This window comes from Barbus barbus (genome assembly GCF_936440315.1).
Source record: "Barbus barbus genome assembly, chromosome: 27".
Lineage (NCBI taxonomy): Eukaryota > Metazoa > Chordata > Actinopteri > Cypriniformes > Cyprinidae > Barbus > Barbus barbus.
In genome coordinates, this window is record NC_136755.1 from 28,960,475 (window position 1) to 28,980,892 (window position 20,418).

Below are 20,418 nucleotides of genomic sequence, written 5' to 3' on the forward strand. Positions count from 1 at the left end.
AATGCGACTTTAGCCACTCGTGGCCTTTTTTCTCTAGCCCTCGTTAAAGATGTCCTTAACATTATTATTGATGAATCGCAATCAGGTTTTATGGAGAAACATCACATTACGAATAATATAAGATCAGTCTTAGATCTTCTAGATTGCGAGGATCTTGTCCCTAATGACAGTTTCTTGCTTTTCTTAGACTTCTACAAAGCCTTTGATTCACTCGAGCACAAGTTCATATTTCAAGCTCTTGCCAAATTTGGATTTGGAAATTATTTTTGTAGAGCCATTAGGACATTATATAGAAATAACAATAGTGCTATTAAATAATAAAAAAAAATTAGGAACCTCACCAAGATTCAACTTGACTTGTGGAGTAAGACAATGCTGTCCTATATCTCCATATTTATTCTTTATTGCCTCTCAATTTTTAGCTCTGCATATTTCCAATAGCAATTGGCAAGGGATCACAATTGACGATAGACAAATTATTATTAGCCAACTGGCTGATGACACTACTTCATTTCTGAATGACGTCTCCCAAAGGGCTTTTAGATTGATAGAGTCCTTTTCCAGAGCTTTGTGTCTTTGCCTAAATATTAGTAAATAAGTTAATGTGTCAATTAGACGCTGTGATGTTCCTTCTATATGCAACACTGATGTGTTACATATTTAGGAATTATAATAAAGACCACAAAACAAGATGTAAACTAAATTTTGACCCTCTAATAGTGAAAACCCAAAGGAGGATTGTCTCGACTAACTTATGCAGCTCTTTCCTTAGAGGCTGATAAAGGAACATTAAAAAAAGTTGATAGCATGTTAAACAATTTTGTTTGGAAAAATAAAAAAAAATCACTATATCAGGAAATCAGTAATAATGAATCCAATAAAACAGGCAGGGCTGGATTTTTATTTTACTAGTTTAAACAGTACTTTTAAAATTAATTAGCTTAAAAAAAAATTCTTAAAAATCCCTCTTCACTTTGGAATATTACGCTCGCGCACTCCTCAAAGAGAGCCTTCCGAGAGCAAGCAGACGCAGTGACAAACACTCACGAGAGCGGACTATGCGTGCTCTACTCTCACTCAAGCACACACACACTGTGTATCCCCAGCAGTGATATAACGTGCAGGGAGGAACATACAGCCTGCCTCTCGCCCAAGTGCTTGCACACATTGTGGAGCTTATTTCAAGTGATTATGCTTAGGGACAAACAACACTAAATAAGACTCACAACACAGATCGACACACACACACAGAGCAGCAGTTGCTGAATGACAAAAAGAACGCCGGCTCCGTCGCACCTGCTTTTATGCTTTCTGGTCGATTACGTCACCCGCCCATGACGTCTCGCCCTTCCATTGGGCAGATTACACACGTGTTTCAGAGCGCGGTGACGCTGGAGGCGTTCCCCTGGCGTTTTCGACGCAGCCCGAGTTCCTGAAGGGGAACTTATTTAATATCTGTGTGATGATAAATCTCTCCAGCAGGAGGCAGCATATGCTTTAATCTGAACCTGAGCCTCAAATCCTCCTCACAAAATCTGTGGTTTATTCAGATATCCTTCCTGGCATAAAAGGGTTTTAATAACAGAAGACCAGAAACAATCAGAAGAGCATATTTTTGATTGATTTAGCCTGCTATGAATGTGCTCGTTACCGTAAACCCAACTAAAAATCTATTAAAAATTGACATGAAACAATGTGTGCAACTAATTTCACTTCTGTAATTTGGTATATTGACTTATTTATTTTTCCTAACTGAAACTGATGAATCATTCACAATAAGACCATGCATAAAGAGACTAAATGGAGTTAAACTTGATTTCATGTTTCACCATATTCAGCTGCAGTGTGTATGCGCTCCATAAAAACAACATTCACAACAATGATTTTAGGATGTTTTATAAAGTTTTTAAACAAATATACACAATGATTATATATGCAAAAAATTGGCTTTTATAACGGTTGCTTTCAGATTCTGAACCTGAATGTTGATATTTGATCTACTGAAGAATCAGATCCTCGTTAACCGATCATCAACATTCATCTAAACGAAGCTCCGCTCTATAAGGAACGTGTAAAAAGTTTAGATTTTCACATTAATAAACAAACAGCTTCACCTGAGAGTCTCACATACAGCGATTTCATATTTGATCATCTTTGGCTCACAGTTCTCTTTGATTGATGATTAATCGCATCCAAAATAAAAGTTTTTGTTTACATATATGTGTGTGTACTGTGTATTATGGATATATAAATACAGTCACATACAGTATATATTTTGAAAATATTTACATTTATATTCCTATATTTTATATTATATATAAATATATAAACATAACATTTTTCTTAAATATATATACATTGCATGTGTGTGTATTTATATATACATAAATATACACAGTACACACACATATAATGTAAACAAAAACTTTTATTTTGGATGCGATTAATCACGATTAATCATATTTTTCTCTAATAAACACTTAAATCAGCTTATCGCTCATAATAATTTTGTGGCTTTATAATACTGCAAGTTCACAAACGGTCTCTTGGATTTCCTTGGTGTGAGTTCACATGTCCCAGAATCCTTTGCGTCAGCACTCTTGTTCCTCTGTGTTTGACTGTTTCACGTCAGCGAAGCAGATTTTCCCTGAAGCTTATAATGATTGGAGTGACTGGCGTCATGCACGCGCTCTGGATGGAGTATGAGTTCATTGCTAAATAAACATCACCTGTGCTGTATGCATGTGTTTGGCGTGTTTAGTTGATCCTGTAAAGTGCGAATGTCACATGTCTGTCTTAAACAGCCTTCATCAGCTGATTGGACAGACGGGCGTCTGCGGTTCAGATCTCCTTCTCATCGTTTCCAGAATCCTCTGTGCTCTTGGTGTCTGCGCTGATGGGTGAGATCACGGCACTGCTGATTTCACCGATACGCTCCACGACGCACTGCGCTGTCAGACGCGCCTCGGGGTCGTGATCCCAACACTCCTCTATAGTGGAGCTCAGCAGATGAATGCCCTGAGAAAGAGAGGAGATGACGATATCAGGACGTTTAGAGGAAACGGTGTAAAAAAAACAACCAAATAAATAAATAAATAATAAAAATAAGATAAAATTAAATACATAAATACATGATTCAAATAAATGAGTTATTAAATAATAAAGATTTAAAAAATAAAATTATATTAAAATAAATACATAATTAAAACAACATAACGACTAATAAAAATGAGTTAAAATCGATTTAAATAAATAATAAAAAAGAAAAATAAGTAAATAAAAATTAGATTAAATTAAATATATTAATGATTTAAATAAATGATAATAATAATAAAATAAAAATAGATTTAAATAAATACAATAGGTTAACATAAATAACATTAATTAGATTTAAATTAAATAGATTAATAAATAAATACATCTACCGATATAGTATAAAGTATAAATATATATCCATTTGATTAAAATAAATAAATTATGAAATCAATATCAAATAACAAAATCAATAATACAAATTTGATAAATAAATGAAAATACATTAAAATAAACACTAACATTTAGATTTAAATAATTAAATAGATTAACATATTACATCTACCAGCACAGTACTATAGTGACTAGATATTTAAATATTATAGTTTTTATTTTAAATTAGATTTAATTTTTATATTTTTGGCGTTCATGTTGATTTTAGTGAGTTTTATCTTTTAAAATATGTCTAGTTTAAATTTTTATTTAAGTTTAAAATAAAAAAAAACTTGGAAACTAAATGAAATAATATATTTCATTGATTTATATTTAATATTTATTTTATTACAAGTAAAAAAGATTATGATTTTAGTTAACTATAATAAGCCTACTGTAAATAAAAAAGTCGTAATATGAGCAGCTTCAGCTCCATTATCATTACAGAAGCTCCAGAAGTATCTCGGGGTCTGTGAATGTTGTGTTTGATAATGAAGGGCTTCAGTCAGAAAGGTTAAGAGGTGCTGGTTTAGTAACCCGTCAGGCTCTGTGAGACTAGTTTAGGTAGTTACCGCGTGGTTAGTCCAGCTGGCCGGTATCTCGGGCCTCAGTCGGTCTCTGATGACGTCGTCCTTCATGCTCTCCACACACAGATGATCCTTCAGCTTCCCGAACGGAGGCTCGTATTCCCGGACCTCTGCACACACACACACACACACACACACACGAGTTTGACTGATAGCTCTGTGCAGAATCACCGGAGAATGGCATTGTGGGAAGTGCTTCATCAGAGTTTTAACCAGCCATTCACAACAAGCAACACAAATCTGGCTGCTTCCTGCCACAAATACTCTGAAAATAAAGATCCTTAAACAACAACAAAGCCATAGAGGAAGTGCATGGTGCAGGGACAGGAAGTGAGCTGTGTGATATGACACGTGTCACGGCGGAGTTCAAGACAGTGTTGCTTCCTGTTTTTGACACACACACATTTCCTGGGAACTTGAGAACACAGACTGAATGATGCAGTTCTGACCTGAATAAGATATTTCACATAACAGATGTTTACATATAGTCCACAAGAGAAAATAATAGTTGAATGTATAAAAATGACCCCGTTCAAAAGTTTACATACCCTTGATTCTTAATACTGTGTTGTTCCCTGAATGATCCACAGCTGTGTTGTTTTGTTTAGTGATAGTTGTTCATGAGTCCCTTGTTTGTCCTGAACAGTTAAACTGTCTGCTGTTCTTCAGAAAAATCCTTCAGCTCCCACAAATTCTTTGGTTTTCCAGCATTTTTGTGTATTTGAACCCTTTTCAACAATGACTGCATGATTTTGAGATCGATCTTTTCACACTGAGGGACTCATTTGCAACTATTACAGAAAGTTAAATTTTTCCGGTATCTGGCAGTATAAGGACCCATGGTATTTCAGTGTCGGGTCAGTAATACTCCCCAGGTGTGTACAGGAGTTTACAGCTCTTTTCATGCAGTGGTTTTTAGCGCTACTCTGACGATTTTATCAGTAAAATCAACTTAAAAACAACATGACTTCTCACAAACGAAGGTAACAACAACGGCGCTGTTCATGAAGAAAATTAACTTAGTTTCACTATAACTAAATTGTTGCCAAACACTATTGAGAGACGCACACAGACTCACAGAGGTCTCTCTCTTGCTCTCATAACTTAGTTAGTAATTGCTCAAACATCTGTTACTAGGTCAAAATTGATGGTTTGGAATTAGCAAGGGAGGCACTGGATACTCACAATAGCGTTTTAAGTAGAAAAACCGGACAAATGCCTTGAAATATATCATCTGATCGATGTCTCGAGGTGTGGAAACCGTAGAATGAGCAGAATAATTGACGTTGAATTCTTAGAAACTAATGCACATTATTTTCTAATAATTCAACGGGCCGTCGTCAATTACTCCTTACATATAATATAATATAATAATTTTGTACAAATGTTTTGGGGGCATTTATGTTCATTTTTAATTAAAGATCTTTTATATATTTATATTTAATTCAGACTGGGTCTTTTTAAAGATTTGTACATAATTTCTACAACAAATTCTGTGTGGATATCATGAAAAGGATCTGAGGACTGGGACGGGTTCTCTGCATTCTGTGTGAGGTATGTGTGTGTGAGCACGTGTGTGTGTGTGTTTCTGTAATATGGTGAGTGTAAGCACTGATGGATGTTTCTTACCTCCGATAGCGCTGCATCTGGACGTGATTTCCCACAGAACCAGAGCCATGGAGTAAACGTCGGCCTGTTTGAAGGACTCGATGTTCTCCAGGTCCAGCCTGGACTCCAGCACCTCAGGGGCCATATATCTCGCCGTTCCCACCTGAGAAAGACCAGCAGAGCTTGTGTGAGCTCATATAATGAACTTACACTGAACTCACTCACATTATCTGACAGATTTAACTCGGTTTGGTGTGTAATGCAATTAGATTTTTTATATAAAACATACTACAGACCTTTATTTTGAAATGCTTGTTTTCCTGCTAAATATCCCTCTGTTATATCAGAAGTTATACAGAATAATAAAAAAAACAAGAAACAAATTTTGCCTATAAATGCTTTCATTTTCATTTTTCTAGACAAGTGTTTGTTCTACACTTTCTGTTCAGCGTCGCGCCGTGTCGTTTCCTCTTTAAATATAATGCTTTAATTGTTCTGACATCATCATCATTATTTTTGAGCTTGTGGTTCACACAGACGTCACTTTCTCTCTTAGAGTGTTTAATGTTACTTTATTATTTTTACACTGAATCAATAACTGTTAACTAACTGTAAACCAAACTGTTAATGGACCAAAACAATCTAAGTGATTCATTTTTAACAAACAAGCAAACAAAAACTATGGCATAAAACAAACTGATGTTAATGATGTATAAAATGTGTGGTATCTGCTAATTATTATTTAAAAATTTTAAAACATGAACATTTGGATAGAGACATTTTTTCTAAATATTACATTAAAAAAAACTATTTATAAAAATAAGCTTTACCTAACTCTGTATCTCTAATATAATTAATTAATTATATTAATATAACTGATATGATATGGAGTTTTCCTGAAAAGGACCCAGGGTTTCAGTCAGTAGTGATGCCAAACGCTCACCTGTCCGCTGTTGGCCAGTTCTTCAGGAGACATGGAGTTATCGAGTCTCAGACTGAGACCGAAGTCACACAGGCAGCAGCTGAGGTCTGCTTTCACCAGGACATTCACACTCTTCAGGTCGCGGTGCACGATGGCCACTTTAGCGCGTCCACATGACGTCTGGTCGGCGTGGAGATGAGCCACACCCCTCGCCAGAGACCCGCCCAATCGGCACAGCTCGTCCCAGCCAATCACATGCTGCGTCAGGAACTCCTGCAGGTTCCCTCGCTCGTGATAGGCCGTTATCAGCCAATAGCGTCGCTCGGCCTTCCGGTCCTCGACGGTCAAAAACTGAAGCACGTTTTCATGCCGAAGCTCGGCGTCTGAGAAAATCTCCCACTCGTTTTTCCACGAGGCATACTCTTCGTAGGGAAATATTTTGACCGCTACCATCTGGAAGGATTCGTCCGTCGTTCCCTGCTTGAGTTTGGCTCTGTGGACTTCAGCGAAGCGGCCTTTCCCCACTATAACGTCCAACTGGATGGGGAGCAGCTCGGTGTTGTGGTTTAGGCTGTTGGCGTTGGCCAAGCTGCTGTCGGATCGGTCGTCATTGCTCATGATAATCGCACAGGTTTCACTGTCAATGCCTTTGGTTTTGGGCGCTTTGAGGTTCTGCTGGCGAAGCACGTGATAGCAGTAGAAGGTCGAGATGAGAACGACGACAGCGATCAACGCAGAAACCACACTGACCAACAGCACCGGTGGGAAATTCTTCTCAACGCCTCCTGAAGGAGCTGACACTACATAGAAACACCAGAGGTAAATTACTACCGGTTTACTCAAAACATTCCTGTTACCTGAAATAAAATATGCACAACCACCCTATAATAATCAAAATCCACCCAGTGCTTTTATTTTAAATCCCGATAAATGATAACCTCAATGATAATTGATAGATCAAGCCGTTCACAGATTCTTGGCAGAGTGATGTAATTCTGCACAGGCCCTCCAATGATTGTTGAATGCTCATTAGCATTTAAAGGGACATGCACCGAAACGGATCGCTGAGAACAGAGCTGTTTTGACCGGGTAAAAGGGTGTTGTTTTAGACGACCATTGAGAAAATTTAACCAAAGTATGTTATATACTTTTCATTAATCATATCAACTTGTGGAAAATGGGCATCCGATGACCCCTTTAAGCTAAAGCACTTAAATTACCAACTTAAAATAAATAAATAAAAAAGGAACTAAAATTTAAATAAAAAATAATAATTCAACCTAAATAGTAATATATAAAAAACCTAATGAAAACGACGAAAGCGCATAAAATTACGGAAAAATAAACTAATAAAATTAAAACTGAATGTTTCGTGTGTTTCTCTCCATCTTTGCTTTTCTTGTCACTTTCACTCTCTTAGATCAACAGAGTGGCTCTCTGGACCACAAAAAACAGTCATAATGGTCAATTTGTTTTATTGAGATTGATAAATAGCTGAATAAATAAGCTTTCCATTGATATATGGTTTGTTAGGATAGGACAATATTTGGCCTAGATACAACTATCTCGGAAAATCTGAAAAACTTTTTATCTCAGAAAACTATCTTCAAAAATCAAAAAAATCTAAATATTGAGAAAATCACCTTTAAAGTTGTCCAAATGAAGTTCTTAGCGATGCATATTACTGATAAGAAATTAAGTTTTGATATATTTATGGTAGAAAATTTACAAAATATCTTCATGGAACATGATCTTTACTTAATATCCTAATGATTTTTGGCACAAAAGAAAAATGGATCATTGTGACCCATACAATGTATTGTTGGCTATTGTTATAAATATACCTGTGCTACTTATGACTGCTTTTGTGCTCCAGGGTCACATAAAAAGCAACTTATAAAATGAGGACAACAGAAGCAATCAAAACCAACAAAAGAGCAATAATATATAAGTGCTATGACAAGTCACGGTTAGACTAGCGCAGTACATGCAGCAAGGCTTTTTTTTTTTTTTTTTTTTTTATAAATGAACAAGTAGATAGAATAGAACAAGAATAGGGAACACTAGTGTTAGAGGGACTTTTTAAATTAAAAATAAACAAGTCAAAAGAATAGAAAAAGAATAGAGAAAGCTGGTGTTAGAAGGTCGTTTTTAAGGATGTGCTGTCCATCCAAAATGTCATATATTTTTATTGCACACAATACTGTAAAGATCTGTTGAAATCTTAATTTCCAATCTGACTTGACACAACTTCCGGGAGTAAAAGTACACAGGAAACAAAATAAAAGCTTTATGAGCACTTCTGAGAAAGTGCTAACTAATCTCTAAACTAATAAAATTAGTGGCCTTAAACCATTGAAACAGAGTCAGGATTTAGTTTGAGTTGCTTAGTAGCAAAAATTTGCAAAAATTTTAACATTCTGCTAGTTCTCAATATTATGCAATTTTACTGCATAGTCTGAATTTATGTGTTTGAGAATGCAGAAAACTTTAGATTTTTTTTTATATCTGATTCAGAAACATTTAAATACTGGAAAACAAGACAAAATACAGAGGCTGAACATCACTTTTGCAGTTTTTACATTTGGACAGACGGATATTTTCTGCACCAAAAGTTTCCTATCAGAATCACATGATGCAGCTTCCTGTTTAATTCATCTAAAACTAGATTCTAGTCAGAAGCAGAAATAAACGTTAGTGGTCCTTTCCTAGCACAAAACTCCCTAATGATACACGGTACAGTAAACAGTGATGTGCAACCAAACACAAACCGCACACGTGCACACGCAGACGCACAGAAATAACACACGGCTTTAAAAACAACATCTGCATGCGATGATCTTTAGACACAGATAGGAAACCACACGTCTGAACGCTTCAGCAGCTCCACTGAGACATTATAGAAAACGGCTCGCACAGTTTACCCCAAGAATGCTTTTAAACTAACCTACACAGTGTGAAAGGGTCAAAACTGAGATATGAGTCTTAATATTCTTATTCTGATCGAGAACTGCCCACTTAGACAGGAAGTGACTGATACATCACTGTTTAAAAGCTTGGAATCATTAAGATTGTTTTATGTTTTTGAAAGAATTCTCTTCTGCTCACCAAGCCTGTATTTATTTGATCAAAAATGCAGTAAAAACAGTAAAATTGTGAAATATTATTACAATTTAAAATAGCTGTTTTCTAAGTGAATATATTGTAAAAATGTAATTTATTTCTGTGATCAAAGCTGTATTTTCAGCATCATTACTCCAGTCTTCAGTGTCACATGATCTTCAGAAATCATTCTAATATACTGATTTACTGCTCAAGAAACATTTCTGATTATTATCAATGTCGAAAATAGTTGTGCTGCCCGATATTTTTATGCAAACTGTAATGCATTTTATTTTTTCAAGATTCACAGATGAATACAATGTTCAGAAGAACCACATTTATTTTAAAATAGAAATCTATTGTAACATTATAAATGTCTTTACTGGCACTTTTGATCAGTTTAATGTGTCCTTGATCAAAGTATTAATTTCTTTCAAAAGACCGCAAACTTTTACATTTCCTGGACCTTTACATGATGAATATGGTACAAACTTAAAAAGAAAAAAATAGTTTATGTAACAATAGTTAGTCAGTGAAAGGAGGTGCTTGAGTTTTAGAAAATATTGACTGTCAATCTCAAGAGTGGAAACTAAGTATAACATGAATTATTTTATCTGTGCATTCGGTTATATATTTTATTGATATTCGTTAGCCGGTTAGCTTGTCATTCTCGTTTCTATTCGCGCCTATTATTGTTTTCTTTTTTCTCGCTCCTTTTCATCTCTCTCTCGCTCCGTTTGAACTCACGAGTTCATCAAACAACAGTGGTAAGTAAATAATTCCTCTATCATGGTGAGTAATGGCTTCTCCTTCTCTTGTTATTTGTACTTCATGCCACATGCATAGTTTATCTATCTCTGTCGGCGATGAGGGATTCACATGTGATAAAAGCAGGGATATAGTTAGGCTGACAGAGAAGATTTTAGAACTAGAGACACGCATCCAAACTTTAACAGAGGACAGTAAGAATGTGAGGGCTGTAGATACTGCTTTGGATGTGACTAGCTCAGCGAGTCATGTACATTGTTCGGTTCTGGTAGAGCCCATGCAGCAGGGCAACTGGGTGACTGTGAGGCGGCCTGGTCACGGGTAAAAACACCGCTCTTCTGTTCCGATCAGAACATCAAACAGGTTCTCCCCACTCAGTGATGCACCCACTGAGAAACCTGATGAAAGAGCTCTAGTAATTGGCGATTCTATTGTACGGAATGTGAAAATAGAGACACCAGCCACCATAGTCCATTGTTTATCGGGAGCCAGAGCGCCTGACATCTTGGCAAATTTAAAAGTGCTGGCTAATGTTAAACGTAAATTCAGTAAGATTGTTATTCACGTCGGCGCTAATGATGTTCGACTTCGGCAGTCGGAGATCACTAAAAATAATGTTAAAGAGGTGTATGAACTTGCAAGAACGATGTCAGACACTGTAATATGCTCTGGTATGCCCTCCCTGCTTAAGAATTGTATAAACTTGTTAAATAATCTAAACCAACAACATGTATGTTAGACCCTATTCCATCTAAACTACTAAAAGAGCTGCTCCCAGAAGTCATAGATCCTTTTTTGGCTATTATTAATTCATCACTGTCATTAGGATATGTCCCCAAAACCTTCAAACTGGCTGTAATTAAGCCTCTCATTAAAAAACCACAACTTGACCCCAAAGATCTAGTTAATTACAGACCGATCTCAAATCTCCCTTTTCTGTCAAAGATACTAGAAAAAGTAGTATCCTCACAATTATATTCCTTCTTAGAGAAAAATGGTATCTGTGAGGAATTCCAGTCAGGATTTAGACCGTATCATAGTACTGAGACTGCTCTCATTAGAGTTACAAATTACCTGCTTCTATCATCTGATCGTGGTTGTATCTCTTTATTAGTGCTACTGGATCTTAGCGCTGCGTTCAACACTATCGACCACAACATTCTTTTAAATAGACTAGAACACTATGTTGGCATTAGTGGAAGTGCCTTAGCATGGTTCAAATCGTACTTTTCGGACCGTCATCAATTCGTAGCAGTGAATGAAGAGGTATCATATCGATCACAAGTGCAGTACAGAGTACCTCAAGGCTCAGTACTAGGGCCGTTACTTTTCACACTTTACATGTTACCCTTGGGAGATATTATCAGGAGACATGATGCTAGCTTTCACTGTTATGCTGATGATACTCAGCTCTTTATTTCTTCACGGCAACAATGACAATGACATCTCTACAATCTGTATTGTTAAAAGCGCTATATAAATAAAGGTGACTTGATTAAAACAGTTGTGCTGCTTCATATTTTTTTGGGAACTGTGATACATTTTATTTTTCAGGATTCTTTGATGAATTGAAAGTTCAAAAGAACAGCATTTATTTGAACCAGAAATCTATTGTAACGTTTTAAATGTCTTTACTGTCACTTTTGATCAATTTAATGCATCCTTGCTGAATAAAAGTATTAATTTCTTTAAAAAATCAACTCTAGCTCCTGACATTCACATCTCACTCACCGTTAGCGAAGAAGAGTCGATCGTTGCACTCTTCATAATTGCAGGAGCAGATGTAGAAATCATCCTCCATCCCCTTCACATGCTTCATCAGACAGATGGTGTTGTTGTAGTCCGTCAGATACTGACTGTGAAACGGGAACGCCGGATTGTGACACACCGTCTCGATGATGGGGTTCCCTTTGTTTCTCCTCCTGAAACACAGCATGCACAATCACACATGATGAGTTTATTGGCTTTTATTCAGTCAATCTGAGAATACCAGAAGTGTGTCCTCTTTAAAAGCCACCAAATATATACTACTTCAGAAGTTTGGGGATTTTTTGAAAGAAATTAATATTTTAAGTAAACAAGGATGCATTACATTGATCAAAAGTGACAGCAAATACATTTATAAAGATACAAAATATTTATATTTCAAATAAATGCTGTTCTTTGCAGATGATGCTATTCATCTGTTAATCCTGAAAAATAAAATATATCACAGTTTCCATAAAAATATTCAGCAGCACAACTGTTTTCAACATTGATAATAATCAGAAATGTTTCTTGAGTCGCAAATCAGTATATTAGAATGATTTCTGAAGATCATGTGACTCTGAAGACTGGAATAATGATGCTGAAAATACAGCTGCGCATCACAGAAATAAATTACAGTTTAACAGATATTCACATAGAGAACGGCTATTTTAAATTGTATAATATTTCACTATTTTTACTGTATTTTTGATCAAATAAATGCAGAAGAGACTTCTTTCAAAGACATTAAAAACTCCCAAACTTTTGAACAGCAATACATATTATATTGTTCTGTAACAAATGTTAGGAAATTGAGTTAATCCATTTTCTTTTCTTTTTGCATTATTATAGATTATAGGCTTGTATTCTAGCCAGAAGCAATAGGTTGAAGTTAAACATCTTAATGATGGATTTGTTTCAGCTTTAGTCTTCTCCAGATGTTAATTGATGGACTGGAGTGGTGTGGATTACTGTGATGTTTTATCAGCTGTTTGGACTCTCATTCTGACGGCACCCATTCACTGCAGAGCATCCATTGCTGAGACACTGATGCAATGCTACATTTCTCCAAATCTGATGAAGAAACAAACTCACCAAATGTTCATTTTCGGTTGAACTACTCCTTTAAACACTTTCTGTCATGTCTGACTGTGTGTTTTCACTTTCAGAGTTTGTCTCCAAGCTGAACTGAACTATTTCCTGCGGGATTGTCTGGAAGTCAGACAGGATTTCCTGTATCACAGTGAAGCCATTTCCTGATTAACGCAGTCGTGGTCGACATACGGTCATTCAGACTGAACAAACACAGAGTTGTCATAGTGACTGATTTCGGAAATACGGATGTCTAGACAGTAATACTGAACGCAGAGCATATGCAGATTCTGCTTCTAAACAGTGATACTTGAGAATCAATGAGATTCAGATTTGCAGATTGATTCTGTAAATAAAAACATAGATGCAGAACTTAGAAAAGTGACACATACCAGGCGCTAACGCAGACCTCGTCAGGATTCTCACAGATGGAGGAGATGTTGCAGGAAGATTCGCAGACGCCGGTGTCGTTACACACCGTAGATTCAATATCACAGAACCTACAGAGCTGATGGAGTCTGAACGCTCCTTTAGTTTCTGATGTAGGCACTTCAAAAACACACACAAATATACAGTATTAATAATATCTGGACTGCCTGTTACAGTCATTTCAAAGGAATTACACTGACAACTCTTAAATTATTTACTCATATGTAGCATTTTATTTTATTTTTAATTTTTGTATTTTTATGTTAATTTCAACATTTACAAATGCATGTTACATGAATACATGAAAAAGTTGTATCGTAAGTTATTTTTGTATTTTATATGCTGTGTAGTATTTGTATTAATTTTATTTTATTTTCTACATTTATTTTATTTACATTCATTATGTTTATGCCTTTTTACAATTTTCATAAATTATAATTTTATTGCATATTGTATATATATATATATATATATATATGTGTGTGTGTGTGTTCATATAATTTCTAATATATGTATAGTCAGTTCATGTTAGCTAATGCATTAGCTAATGTTAATAAATGAGAGTTTTACCAATAATCTAAAGATCAAATGAAAGTTCTCTCTTTACAGGCAGTTCAGAGCGTTTGTAACCCAACTTTATATGACACTTGTCATAACTAGATAAGAAAAGTTTATCTTGACTGTCTTGCTTTGTGTAAAACCAACACAATTACTACAGACACTTTATGAATCCATTTTACATTCATAATTAGATCAATATGAATGCAAATATGCTATTTTTTCAGATTTAGCTCAATGCTGATGATATGTGAAATATATTATCCACTGAAAACCAGACACACACCAGATGGAGACCTCAAACAAATACTACATGTATGAAACTACAAACACACACCTACTCAGTGCTGATTATGTTATGACAAATAGTAGGAAATCACACACACACACTCTCACACAACACCACTCACATTTAACGTTCTGGTCATCAGGTTTGTTCAGCAGCATGCGTGCGTTGCACTCTCGTCCCGTACAGGCGCACAGACGGAGGTTAGGGGTGTTCATGTTTCTGCCCGTCAGCACACAGTCCGAGCTGTTGTAGTTGTCCAGCATCACACCATTCAGCGGCTGAGTCGAGTCATGACACTTCGTCTCCACCGTCACAACTCCATTCTCCCTCCACCTGAAACACAGAAATAAAGTTCATGCAATCACTAGCATACTACTCATACTTATTCTACACTGTGCATTATGTCTGCACAGTATGCAGCTTTTCTGCATGAGTCAATATCCTGATGCTCTACTACATTTGTCCAAATGCGCAGTATTATAACTTCTCACTTTAAATACTTTGGTGAGTTAATAAGTTCTGGTAATACCCGGTAACTGCATGGGGTAGAGTTAGGTTTAGGGGTAGGTTCAGGGTTAGTACCTTGTTATTACCTAGTTATATTGGCTGCCCACTGCTCCGGGTGTATGTTCACTAATGAGTGTACACTTGGATGGGTTAAATGCAGAGCACAAATTCTGAGTATGGGTCACCATACTTGGCCACACACCACTTCACTTCCCCTTTCCCCTTTATTGTAATTACTATAATAAGTACATAGTATGTACACGAGGAACAGGACTGTAAAATAAAGTGCTACCAGAATATTGGAAACACTTTAGGTGTCCAATTCCCACAATTAACTAGTTGGTTATTAGCATGAATATTACTGGGATATTGGCTGTTTAATAAAAAGCACATATTAATATCTTATTCTGCAAGACCTTATTCTAAATCCTTAATCCTACCAATTCTTAAACTTAACAACTACTTTACTAAGTATTACCAAGCAGTAATTAGGAGTATATTGAGGCAAAAGTCATAGTTAATAATTAGTTAATAGTGAGAATAAGACCGTAATCTAAAGTGTGATCAGAATAATTTATGTAGTTATCTATTATTTATTTGAAAGAATGAAAAGAAGCATTTCATGTCTATCCTTGTATCTTGTCGAGGTTGATGTAGGATTTAGAAAGTAACTAGTAATAAGTAATTAAATACTTTTTGGAAAGAGTAATGTGTGCAGTAATCTAATTAAACTGTTGAAGATGTAATTAGTAACTAGTAATTAATTATTTTTTTAGAGTAACTTACCCAACACTGATTGTAACCTTATAGTAATGTAAAAGTGCTCCCTATTTTAGAGCATAAGCTAAGGTAGATTTGTAATTGAATTTATTTAAAGAAAGAGCAACTTTTTCAGTAAACCACTGTTTAATTACAAAATAATTACATTTTGTTTAGTTTTCCCCCTGCTGTACTGAAATCAAAAACTTTAAAAAAATTACAAAAACACAATAAAATTATATTTTTTTACAATTTAAATGAAAATTACAAATATAAAAATTAATTCAATAATTTTTACCTCTATGCTAAAATATGAGATGACGTAAGCTACAGGTCTGGGGGTGGGGCCAGTGCTTTAACTGCGTTCAAATATTTATATATATATATATTTATTTATATAGTCAGTTATGTCCAGTCAGCTGATTTACACCAGCGTTTGTGTATTTTCGGTCAATGTTCCTGTATCTTCTGCTGCATGGAAAGTGAAACAAGCTCATGTTGCAAATAAGGGAAAGTAAATGCTCAATTTTTAGGCGCACTATACCTTTAAGAATGATTCCGGTTGAAAACTTTTTGTTTTTGTTTTGAAAAAGGCTTCTTTGCTTCAAGACGCTTGCTTTATTGTCATTTCTTAAAGGAATAGCTCAGCCAAAAATGAAAATTAGCTGAAAATGTCATCACCCTCCGGCCATCCAAGATGTAGGTGAGTTTGTTTCTTCATCAGATTTGGAGAAATGTAGCATTGCATCAGTGTATCAGTATTGGATGCTCTGCAGTGAATGGGTGCCGTCAGAATGAGAGTCCAAACAGCTGATAAAAACATCACAATAATCCACACCCCTCCAGTCCATCAGTTAACATCTTGAGAAGACAAAAGCTGCATATTTGTAAAAAAACAAATATTAAAAAATCCATTATTAAGGCATTTTTAACTTCAAATCATTGCTTCAGGCTTTCACTTCAGGCTAAAATAATCCATAATAACACTTCCTCCAGTAAAAAGAAACTTCATCTCCTGTTGTCTCTCACATCAAAATCCACACATATCAAAGCTGTTTTGGACTGTTTTGGCTTGTAAACAGTGCTTGATCTGTGCAGATTTCTCTCCGGATTCAGACCAGACTACTTTTACACTGGAGGAAGCGTTATTATGGATTACGGACTTGTATTTTAGCCAGAAGCAACAGTTTAAAGTAAAAAAGTCTTGAAAATGGATATGTTTCTTACAGTCACACAGCTTTTCACTTCTCAAGGCATTACTGATGGACTGGAGTGGTGTGTTTATGTTTTTATCAGCTGTTTGGACTCTCATTCTGACGGCACCCATTCACTGCAGAGCATGCATTGGTGAGCAAGTTATGCAATGCTACATTTCTACAAATCTGATGATGAAACAAACTCATCTACATCTTGGATGGCCCGAGGGTGAGCACATTTTCAGCATATGTTCATTTTTGGGTGAACTACTTCTTTAAGTGAAGAATGCTGCATCAGGTCTGCGAGCATGTTAGAACAAACCCTATTGCAGCTGTATGATTCATGTTCACGAGTGCATCATACCAGACAGCGGCGCAGACATCATCTGGACTCGGGCAGACCTTTGATATGCTGCAGTTCACGATGCACTGATTCGACTTGCAGCTCGCCGGCTGAGGGTCACATGACTTACACACACTGTGATGACTGGCTGTGTGGAGCAGAGCTGATGCACCTGAGACACAAACAGAGGTGAGAACAGGACAGTATTGAGATACTATTATAGCTTTTATTCATATTTTGATTTTTATATTTTAGTTTTTATTTTAACTGCAGTTAAAACTTTAGTAATTTTATGTTTTGTATTTTTTTTTAAATATGTCTTAGTTTTTAATAATTTTTGGTTTTAGTTATTTTAGCAGATCAAGATAAACTATATAAAAAAGAGAAATAAAATAGCTGAAATATTCTTTTTTATATATATTTTATTTCAGTTATTGTTTTTATTTTAAGTATTTTTTTTGTTTGGTTGTTTGTTTGTTTTAATTAACTAACCATGGATCAACCAAAGCTAATGTTTTTGTTTGTGGTTAGTTAGTGGATGATGTTTATATTTAATATGATTGGTCAAAAACTGAATTCATAAATCTGCTGAAAATCCCCAAAACACCAGCTGATTCACAGACATTGTGCAAACTGCAAAGTGACGTTCGTTTAGACCCCAAACACATGTGTTAATTAAAAAAACATTTTGTGAAGCAAAAAGCATCTCAGGATCTGATGATGTAATCGTCTCAACATTCAGCTGGACGTTGCTTCAGTAACTCCGTCTGCCAGGAAAATAAACGCAAACACGTGCTGCATCACTGTTAGCTGCGGTAAATAGACACAGAGCTTTGGGAAACATTATATCTGGATCTTCAGGATCTCTTAAATGCAACCGCAGGTTCATGTTGTTTCCTGCTAAACTGCAGAAACATCTGTGTGGACGGATTACTTTAGTGATGGACAGTGATGAAGATACAAAACAAAACACCTGCAACCTCAATTAAGAAGAATTCATTTTTATTTAAATCTAAATGCATCAAATTCTATAAGGTCTTTATCAATTGAATGCAACTTGTATTATGATCTAATTCATTATTAACTATTTACCAATGCATAAACCCACTGCAGTTCTTACATTAAGCCCATGGGAAACCCATGTGTAATGTAATGTTTAATGCACTTTATGATGTTAATATCACAAAATGGAATATATTTTCTTTCTATTTGCTTTTTTATATCAATACAGAACCTTTAATGGTACGTTTAAAACAAGTTGAGTAAAAAAAAAAAAAAAGTAATCAATCAGAATGCATTACCTGAAAGGAGTAACCAAGATTATTAACTAGTTTTCATCATGTAATTTGCATATCTATCTATCTATCTATCTATCTATCTATCTATCTATCTATCTATCTATCTATCTATCTATCTATCTATCTATCTATCTATCTATCTATCTATCTATCTATCTATCTATCTATCTATCTGACTGTCTATCTATCTATCTATCTATCTATCTATAGCCTATTAATTGTATGTCTTTATTTATTTTCATTTTTAATTTGAGTTATTTTAGTAGGCTACATAAAAGTTAAACTAAATGAAAGCAAAATAATAATAAAAAAAGTTTTATTTAATATCGTATTTCATTTTTTTATGGTCAGGCTCGTGTTGTCTGACAGTTTCAAACACTGAAAGAGAAGAACTAATAATGAACATAAACATAAACACTGAGTTTGACGCGACGCGACTCGCTGAAGCGCTCGCGTTCGCTGATCATAGCGGCGTCAGCGTCAGAGCGTCGTGTCGCAGTAACGAGACAGAAGCGGAAACTCACCAGACACTAGACACACGAGAAGAACCGCTCCAAACCCGACAGAACCGAGCCGCTCCATTACACGCCCCATCGCGTCTGACCCCGGATCGATGCTCTTATATCGCCTCGCTTCTCATCTCCTCCCTCATCTGAGAGGAAACGCGGAGATGGACGTGAGTCACAAACTGGACAGGAAATGTTGTTCATGAAGAACGCGCTCTGAGGGAGGAGGAAGCGCCTCTTTTCCTGCTTTACTGTCTCAAAACCGCTACTGCGTCTGTGTCAATGCATAGAATACTGCGCTCACTCACTAGACAACACCTTAGTGCAGATCTGAAGACAGCATTACTGGGCATCATACTCTCAAAACCAGTGAGTTCCCTACATAGACGACATTCTAAGGCATTTCAAGTGAGTTTCCTAAACAACGTCTGTATCATTTTCTCAAAATCTAGATAAGTTGCCTACATAAACAACATTTCTGGGTGTCAGTCTCAAAACCTGAGTTTCCCCACATATGCAGTATTAGGCATCATAGTCTTAAAACCTATGAGTTCACAACATAAACAACATTTCTGGCCATCATAGTCTCAAAACCTAGTTTGTTGCCTACACTAAATGTTTACTGGAACATTGTAGGCGTGATAGCCTCAAAACCAATTAATTTAGACTGCATTTTTAGTCTTAAAACCTGGAGAAATGTCTATATATACAGCATTTCTGAGCATTCTAGTATTCTAGTAAGTTGCCTACACAGAAAATATTTTTAGGCATCATTGTCTCAAAACCTATAGTGAGTTTCCTACATAAACTGTCGGGCTCAGAGTGTTGCCTACATAGGCTATATAATATTTTTGGCATCATAATCTCAAAAACTATATTTAATTTCCTAGACAGCATTTTTAGACTTAAAACCTGGAGAGTTGCCTTTTATGGAGGACTATTTCCTGAACCTGGAAGAGAGTAGCCTACAATGCCGGCTGTGCACAAAGGCTGTTTCTATAAAGTGGGACAATTCCAACTTTGCCTTAACTTTTCCAAATACTGTACATTACACCAAATACATGAAATAATGTTCTTTTTAGCAACGTCATATGACCCCTTTAAAACCTAGAGAGATGCCTATATAGACAGCATTTCTGGGCATTCTAGTATCAAGACCTAGTGAGTTGCCTACATAGAAAACATTTTTAGGCATCATTGTCTCAAAACCTTGTGAGTTTCCTATAAATACAACATTTAATAT

At 35.7% G+C, this 20,418-nt stretch overlaps 1 protein-coding gene across 1 annotated transcript; it reads right to left on the reverse strand.

Annotated features, from left to right (window-relative positions):
* Positions 1 to 2,411: 2,411 nt before the first annotated feature.
* LOC306847172 (TGF-beta receptor type-2-like) lies at positions 2,412 to 19,471 on the reverse strand. The gene is made up of 9 exons (XM_079380977.1): positions 19,194 to 19,471; positions 17,393 to 17,543; positions 14,688 to 14,899; positions 13,683 to 13,839; positions 12,184 to 12,374; positions 6,604 to 7,382; positions 5,682 to 5,823; positions 4,038 to 4,162; positions 2,412 to 3,018 (listed from the first exon to the last, which is right to left on the reverse strand). The coding sequence occupies exons 1-9, from the start codon at positions 19,261 to 19,263 to the stop codon at positions 2,842 to 2,844; spliced, it is 2,004 nt and encodes a 667-aa protein (XP_079237103.1). The 5' UTR covers positions 19,264 to 19,471; the 3' UTR covers positions 2,412 to 2,841.
* Positions 19,472 to 20,418: the final 947 nt, after the last annotated feature.